The 9,184-nt window shown below is 39.6% G+C and overlaps 1 protein-coding gene across 1 annotated transcript in view; it reads right to left on the bottom strand.

The window, feature by feature from the left end:
- The window catches only part of LOC109913313 (lamin-L(III)-like), an 86,516-nt gene extending 77,589 nt beyond the window's left edge, over nt 1-8,927 (bottom strand). Inside the window, exon 1 of the mRNA XM_048615717.1 lies at nt 8,871-8,927. Within this exon, the coding sequence (XP_048471674.1) occupies nt 8,871-8,927 (57 nt within the window). The remainder of the gene's footprint in view (nt 1-8,870) is intronic.
- Between the last annotated feature and the right edge of the window lie 257 nt (nt 8,928-9,184).

Raw genomic sequence — 9,184 nt, 5'->3', positions numbered from 1 at the left:
TGTTATTTCAATCAGTGGCAATAACAGGTTAGGCTGAGGTCTGAGGTGTCACATCGCACCCCTTCCCCACTCAAGGATGAAGGAGCTTGGGACAGGTAATTAAAAAAAAAACAGGCAAGCCTATTTCTAGCTCTCACCCAGGACTCAGCTGCCCTTTAAATTAAGTGCGTGTTTAACAGATTGATATCCAATGTTAAGTTAGACGGTAAAAGGTTTTCAGAAATTTACAAAACTGTAAATTTACAAAACACCAGTTTCCACCATTCCTTTCTGGATCCTCTTCCCATCCAGAAACCAACTCCCCGCTCGGGAAGAAGCCACAAAGTCCAATGAGCATTGCCACACTCTTTGTCAACTGTGGAGCTGTTCGAGTTGACCCTTAAAGGGACCTGCATTTCAAACACTAACAGTGCTCGCTCCAGCATGGCCATTACATAAATGTGGGCTTCCTGATAATCAGAACGTTTTGAGCCACGTGATCTAACAATAAGCCACATAGATGAACTTGCCGCTATGTAAGTGTGTTCAGCCCGCCACTACAGACTCACTCCAGATCCCCAACAACATCTGGACCTGTCAACGGACCCTGCAGCATTAAAACTAAATGAAGCCCTTTGAGTTTCACAACCTGTAAATCATGCAATCCACTGTATGAATGCAACTTCTTCTTTAGGGTAATTATTTTAAAATGCGTGAGTTCTTATTTTGTGTTAAATGTGGTAAATACTTTATTCTCAATAACAGGGCAAAGAAAACTTCAAAATAGGAAATACCAGAGCATCAGTCAGGACCTTTAAAATGATTCAGAATGTCTTCACGGAATAGTTTAAAATACATTTTGCACCACAAATTATGAATTCTGTTTGGAAGAATGCAATAAAAGTGAGTAGGAATGCTTGGCTAAAAGTCACACATTCCAGTTCTTAGAAAATAAGCCAGACTGAAACAATAAATGTTGGAAATGTACTCAGGAAATTAGGCACTGCACACCATATGTGAGTGAAAGAGAGTGAAGAATTGCTGGGGGAAAGCCCAGAAAATAAAAACTGAGTGTACACTATCCCTTACAAATCCTCCTTTATCCTTTGTGGGTGATTCATCTGATTTGTCAGTGTTATTTTTAATGAGGACTGTCTACTCTTACTTATTTTTGTATTTTTTATAGACTGCATCATTGAACTGAATGGAAACTTATTTTAATTCTAGTAAATATATTTGTGCACTCAAAACTGAATATCTTTTCACATCCGTCCAGGTTCAATGCAATGTAAGAAAAGCCCTGTTTTTATTAAACAGCATCATTGATACTGAAATCATGACCTGGTCACAACTGGTTTGAAGGTAAAGTTGCTGGTGAGTATCTTTAATCTGACTGATAATATCAAAGAGAACATTACATACAGGCCAACAAATCCCTTTGCTTGTTACCTTTGCCATGTGAATAAAAGGAAACATTGGCGTCAGGAAGTTTTGTGCTGCAGAGTGTCATGTCCCAACCTTTAGGTCAGAAATTCCAGGTTGAGTTCCTACCTCAGGATTTAGCGATCACAGAAGGCTTTTGGTCATTAATTCGTGGAATGCAGGCAGCATTTATAGCATAATACAACCAAAGAAGTTGATTATCAATGTCTAAATTCTGCTTCACCTCAGGAAGATAGCAAAAATGGGAGAGTTTCCTGGTCAGCAAGAACCATATAGTAGCTGCAGAACAACAGCCTTAACTGGCTAAAATACTCAACTCGTAGCTTCTTACCATGAATAGGTATCATCCTCATTCCAACAGTCAATCACAGAACTGCAAGGAATTTTAAATGTGCGCAGCAAGGTTCATTTTAACACTTCTGTCAAATCCTTCTTTGCTATGGCTTCTCCTGTTGTTGTAGCACACAATCAATATGTTAATTTTTGTAGCATGTTCAGTCTTTTGGTAAATTCTCAGTTGACGGCTTCCTGATGCAGGATCCACAAGTTTAATGATCCACGTGTATTAGGAGTATGTCAGGCCCAATTAAAATAATTCTGTTTACAGGATACAGAGATCACTGCATTCTTTAGCTGCATAGTTGAGCAGTTTATCCTTGAAATATCTGATTGCCAGCGGATTATCATAAAGAAGTATCAATGGGGGAAGTAGGAGAGAGAATACAGGAGCCAAAAGGCTTTAGGATATCGACTACTTTGCGACAGCAAATATATATGGCTTGACAGAATAACATCACTTCAGTAGACACTGTTTGAACTGGGAAACGGTTGTCCTGTCAGATCAATTTGCATTATTGCAATCTGAAACAGGTTAAACATCCTAAGGCACTGCATAGGAAGAAAATTGTTGCCAAATAATTAGAAGGATAAGTTTGAACAGAGGTTAGAAAGGGGTATTTTTATTTGAAGGAAAAGTAGTTAGGCAGAGGTTTAGGGAGAATATTCATCAGATTCAGCTTGCAACAACTACAAGCTCTGCCACTGAATTTGGAGCTGGAGTTATGTTCTGACAGAACAACCCTCTCTCACTTGAAACAGTGTCTACTGAAGTGATGTTATTCTGTTATAAGGAGAGTTATAAGTTATAAGGAGAGGCTGAATAGGCTGGTACTTTCTTCATTGGAGCAGAGGAGATTGAGAGGTGTCCTTATAGACTTTATAAAATCATAAGGGGTATAGATAAGGTGCATGGCAGGTGTCTTTTCCCTAGGGTGGGGGATTTCAAGACTAGGCGGCATATATTTAAGGTGAGAGGAGAAAGATTTTAAAAAGACATGAGGGGCAATTTTTTTTTTACACAGAGGGTGGTTTGTGGGTGGAATGAACTTCCAGAGGAAGTGGTGGATGCAGATACAACGTATAAAAGACATTTGGATAAGTACATGAACAAGAAATGGGACAAGTGCAGGCAGGTGGGACTAGTTTAGTTTAATATTACAGTCGGCTTGGACTGAGGGGTCTGTTTCTGTACTGTATGACTCTGTGTTGAGCCACAAAGTAGTCAACCTTCTTAGGCCATTGGCTCCTGTACTCTTCTCTCCTATTTTTCCCATTGATCTTCATTTATGATAATTCATTGGCAGTTCTTAAGATTAAATGGCTCAACTATGCAGCTAAGGAATGCAGTGATCACTATATCATGTGTATAGAATTTATTTCAATTGGGCTTGACATAACCATAATACATGCTGGATGGTAAACTCATAGATCCTGCATCAGGAAGTCATCATTGAGATTTTACCATAAAACCAAACATGTTATAAGAAAATCATATGTTGATGTTACTAACCAAACTGTAGAATCATAGAATTACTAAAGTGCTGAAAGAGTTCTTTTGGTCCATCGAGTTTTCACTGACCGCTGAAGAACATCCCACCCATACCCATTCCATCCCCATAACCCCGCATTTACTATGGCCAATTTACCTTGCCTGAACACTAAGAGGCAATTTACCATGGGCAATCCACCTAATCTGCACAACTTTGGACTATGGAAGGAAGCAGGAGCACCCAGAGGAAACCCACGCAGTCATGAGGAGAATGTGCAAACTCCAAACAGCCACCCAAGGCAGGAATTGAACCCAGATCCCTCGTGCAGTGAGATAACAGTGCTAACCCCTGGAGTTGGGGGTGAGATGTAGGAACAACGGTACAGCACAGGAATGGACCCTTTGGCACACCAAGCCAGCAATGACACATGACAGCCTTTCTAAACTACAAGTGAAGGAAGATACTGTCACTGTTATATGGTATGACAAGGTTATGGGAGGACATAAGACCAAAGGTCCTGAATTTAATACACTGGGTAGAAGAAAGCCGGTCCAGTTTGATGTTAATGAGGGTGATGAGGAATGGGACTTATTATGGGGAGAGAATGTGTGTCCTAGATTTTGGGTTTGGCCATGAGGCCAACGAAGAGGATGTTGATGAAGTTGAGTAAGGAGGTAATAAAAGCAGAGAGCTAAGAGTCATCGAGTAATTGGTAAGATGAGGTAAAGGTAGAGACAAATGATGTAGCTGGACGAAAATGATTTTAATGATGGTTGGATGTATGATGTTTGAAACTCAAGGCCAGAACAGGCCACAGATATTTTCTCAGATCAATCCAATTAAAGCCTTTAAGCTTGATGTCACTGTATCTGTTCAGTTAGTTGTAGCATCAGAACTATAACAAAAGCAGGATTTTTGTTTGTTGCTGTATCAACAATTCAAAGGAATTGACTAGAAGTAGATATATACTGAGTTTTTCCAGGAGACACAAACATGTATCTACTTGGGCACCAAGTCTAAGTTATCTGAACTGAAAAGATTTTATTTGATAGATTCAAGAATGTGGTGTAGCCATTATAAAATTATGCAAGTGTCAATTTTCCTGGGGGTACACATTACACCAATACTGTTAGCAATCAGTCTTTCCATAATAGTTTGAGAATGAGGCACAGTGAGAGAACTAAGTTTTGGGAAACCAAGTGTACAATCAAAAACTTATCTGATTATCTGACTTTGTCATGTTCCATAACCCCGTAAAACATCACAAGAATGAAACAAATGTCTTCCTGGTTGCTGCACAGATATTAGTATTCGAAACCATTCTTCACACAGTTAGACCAATTGCGGGGAACTTTATGAGAGTCTTTGGGATACCATAGAGTGCTGTGTTCTCGGCAATATACTATTTTTCTTCAACAGATCCTTAACATCAAAGATGACTTGTTTCCATGCCTCTTTGCAATGATAGCTAAGTCCAATATGCAATTTGCAGACTCTGTCACACTTACATCAGGTGGTGCTTGAAGGGTTGAATAGATGGAAGGTTTGTCTCTTTGATGCACAACTTTGCTTCTGCTGTATTCCTGCATGAAGATCAACATTGGTATGTTAGACCCCTTCGTGGATGCTTGGAGAATATTCCTAATGTGTTTCCAGTGTCCTCTGGGAATCTCTTATTACTGTCAAGTTTCAAGTAAAGCAGTTGCTTTGGGAATCTAGTCAGCCATACAAACAACATGTCCCACACAGCAAAGCTGGTTTTGAGTGATTAGCATCTCAATTCTGGGCATGTTAGCTTGGGAAAAGATGTTGCTATTAGATTGCTTTTCTTGTCACTGGTAGTGCTTTCAGATGCCTCAGGTTTTCCACATTATTATGTTATAATAGGAAAATGTTTCAACTTGAAAGATGCTAACAACCTCCCTCAAAGCTTGATACAGTAGTAGGGAAAAGTTATTGCCAGTGAGCCAACAGTAATATGAGTTATTTTTCATATTCATTCATGGGATAAGGGCATCGCTGCCTGGGTCAGCATTTATTGCCCATCCCTGATTACCCAAAGAGCAGTTAAGAGTCAACCACATTGCTGTGGTTCTGGAATCACATAGGCCAGACCAGGTACGAATGGCAGTTTCCTTCCGGAAAGGACATTAGTGAACCAGATGGGTTTTTTCTGACATTCGACAACGGCGTTGGACTGCAGTAAGGGAAGCTGAGGTGCAAAGCTTTAATTACCAAAACCTTGAGTTAAATATGAAACATGTCTCTTAGTAGTAGTAGTTTAGACTAATTGACCAATACATTCCCTGTATAAATTAGCTGTTGTGTGGGACAGATTTATATGCACTCAATCTGAGTACTGATTACTAAGATCAGGGAATAAATGCTCCTCAAACATTGGTTTCTGCCTAAAGTGTTTATTTTGGGTTTCCATCAGGTTATGAAGATGAAGATGATTAGATCTCTAATAAATCATCCATTGGACATACATATATTTCTTAACCTTCTAGAAAGAACACTTTCCAAAGCCAAGGCCACTAGCTACAGCGGCAGAAATATTGTATTTGCAAAGAAGACAAGCTTGCTGGTTGGAAATGTTAAGTCTGCAAAATTTCAAAGAAAGGTCACATGACCCAGTTTGCAGGTGAGAACAAAGATATTGGAATTGAACACAGGCAGTCTGAGAAATAACTTGCCTGGATAAACTTTCTCTCTCTCTCTCTCTCTTTCTCTCTCATCCGAAATCCTTCTTACCAAATTGTGTGAGTTGCAAACCCATCAGAAAAATTTATCACCACAAGTGGAGGGTTCCTAAAAGAGAATTTGGAATCTATGCCACTGTCTCCAGTAAAATAAATTAAGCCAGGCATAACTGATCCAAAAGGACACTCCAGTGCCATTAGCTTGTGTGCAGAGTGACTTTGACTGCAGACTACCATTTGGGCAATTTGCGGATAATTCTTTTTTTTCCAAATTTAAATGTTACTTTGCCAATGTGCTTTTAAGATAACACTCTGCAGAGCTTTTATACTTTTCCCAGACTTGAAGATTATGGGTGTGTGTATGCGTGTGTTATCCTTCAATAAGTGAATATATTTGTCATTAAAACTTGTTTTTTAAGAAGCACTACACCTTTGCTTGACAAAGTTTGCGATAAATTTGATTTTTATTTCTTACTTGAAGAACCCGGCTGCCTTATTTCTGCTACTGAGTTATAAAGTTGAAAATATCACCTCCCTTTTTAAATTCAAACATTGTTGTGACTAGTGGAGGGTGGGATGAGGAAAGGAATCCATTCACTTCCCCCTATCTTAGTTGTAACAAAAGCCTTTAGCTTTACAGCACAGCAAGACACCAGATAACTCTCTGAGCCTAAGCTTGACTTTGGGTGATTTGCTAATCAATTTGCGCATTCACTATACATCTCTCCCGATTTTCAGTTGGAGAGATATGTAATGAGTGGCTGAATTGATTTATTTATTAATTTTACACTTGAAGGGAAATTTGTCACTATTGTGAATTACCTCTGAGAAACCCACCAATCCTACTGAACCACTCCTAAGATTGACCGTAATGTTTTTGTACGGCTACAGGTTCTGGAAAATTGCCTTCTGAGATGAAATTTGCCCGTGTCTCCCTATCCTTGGATGCAGAGAGATTGTAGCTGATCTGACTGAATATCCCTAATGGATATGATAGTGAATATGAAACACTGGACAGTACTATTGTATTTGTGTCATTGCTAAGAGACAAATCTTAATGATGACTAATGATCTCACCCTGTAGTACATCACTCCAGAATGTGAGGATGCTTTGATATTACAGAGTAAGTAGGGAGAACCCTTATTCAATCACAGCTGCACGATACAGTACTTTGCATTATCCATACATGTTATCACACCTGTTCAATTGGAGCAATTGACTAATGTAAATCTTAATATACAAACAGCAACTCATGAGACATGTAGAGTAAGGCTTATAAATGTACAGATCTCTCCACAGTGCTGGCTTGCATTCTCATAATCAAGACACTTGTCTTTCCTCAGAGATAGTAGGAACTGCAGATACTGGAGAATCTGAGATAACAAGGTGGATGAACACAGCAGGCCAAGCAGCATCAGAGGAGCAGGAAGGCTGACGTTTCAGGCCTAGACCCTTCTTCAGTCTTTCCTCAGTCGTGTTTTGTCTCCCACTCTGCATTTCTTCTTCAAAGCACTAGGCTATGATATTTTGCAGTATGTGCTTATGTGAGCAGGAGATGCAGACTGCAGCATGCTGCAAGGAGTTCATGGCTGGAACTAACAACTGCACTGAGGACTTTCTGCAAAAGTCAAAAGTATGATGCAATTTGAAGCAGCACATTTGGAATATACCCGTTACTCAGATGCTCATGAGCAAGAGTTTGATTTTCACAATCGCAAAATCTTAGCTTGATGTTACACACCCTGACTTTGCAGACAAACCCCCTGCTTCTACCATGCCCCAAATCCCAAAACTTGGCAAAAATCTCATGTTTGCTTCCACTGTTGCTCCTGGTCTTGCTAATTGAAGGCTATAAACTCTTGCAAATAACAAAAGTATGCAGTGAACAAAGGTGCCTTGTACAATGGCAATGTAACTATCAACACAATGTCACCATGACACCATACACAGTTCCAGATAATTACCTTCTGAGCTGTGGTTCAGAAACTTTGTTGGCTGCAAAGACTACTGTCATACCTTTCCATTTCTGCAACATTAGAATTGTTTTTGAGTGCGTAAATGCCTTGTTGTGTAATAAAACTTATTTACTTCTGTTGTTACTTAAATTCTAATTAACTTGAAGTCAATTTTCTTTTTCTATAAGTAATTTAACCACATTTTTTAATCAGATGATCCCTTTTCATTTCCAAGTATAAGACTGTTCATTAAATCATAGTAACAAGAATGGTTTTCTTTGGCAATTATCCTCAAGTCAAACATTCTCTCTAATCCATTATTACATTCTACGGGTAAGCACAATGTGCACATTGTCCCCATTATCTTGGTTGACATTCGATGCCTGGGAGAGTGCAGCATTGCCAGAAGTGCTGACTTTCAGATGAAACATTGATCTAAAGCCCAGTCTGCCTCCCAGTTGAACCGAGCATGCTCTATGCCACTGTTATGAAGGAAAGTTGAGGAGTTCATTTTCATGTTCCAGACTCAAGCCAATCTTTTAAAGCCAGATTAGTTCCTTGTTACAAAGGTGATCACACACCTACTGCCACAAATCTGGCACAGGAAAAGTGTAGCTGTATTTACTTTTACAAAAGAAAACCACCAATCCCCTATAAGATTCACCTGTAGCACAGACCTGTCTTTGTTAGCAGGATCAAGGGATTGGGCTTAATCCATGCTCTATTTTTTGAACAAGGGTGTCACACGGGCAATTCTCCAGTCCTCGGGTGCCACTCTTATGTCGAAGCAAAACTGGAAAATTGTGGTCAGTTCCTCCAGAATTCTACTTTCTCTCCTCTCAACATCCTGGGATGCATCTGATTCAGTCCTCCTACTTTATCAGCCGTAAATACAGACTGTCTGTCCAAAAGTTCCTCATTAATTTTATACTCTTCATGCAGCCTATTTCAAAGCTCGTACAGCATCTTGTTCCTTGGTAAAGTCAGATGCAACGTATTCGTTTAATACCTCAGTCATGCCACCTGACTCCATGTGAGAATTCATTTTGTTTTGATCCCTAACTGTATTTCCTACCACTGCACTGGAGCAGGAAGTGCCACACTGGAATAGGAAGTTGGTATTGTTGGTGCCATCTTTGTGTGCCTGTGGACATTGTTGCTACAATGTCCTCCCATCCATTTTCTCCTTCTGGATTGCTATCCATCACTACCCCCTCGCTGTTCTTCTCACTGCCTCACTTTATTCAAGAAGCATGGCAGTGAGTGAATTTTCAA

Source organism: Rhincodon typus, chromosome 33 (genome assembly GCF_021869965.1).
Source record: "Rhincodon typus isolate 14 chromosome 33, sRhiTyp1.1, whole genome shotgun sequence".
Lineage (NCBI taxonomy): Eukaryota > Metazoa > Chordata > Chondrichthyes > Orectolobiformes > Rhincodontidae > Rhincodon > Rhincodon typus.
Note: the sequence above shows the minus strand (reverse complement) of the source record. Positions and strands in the feature narration are given on the sequence as shown.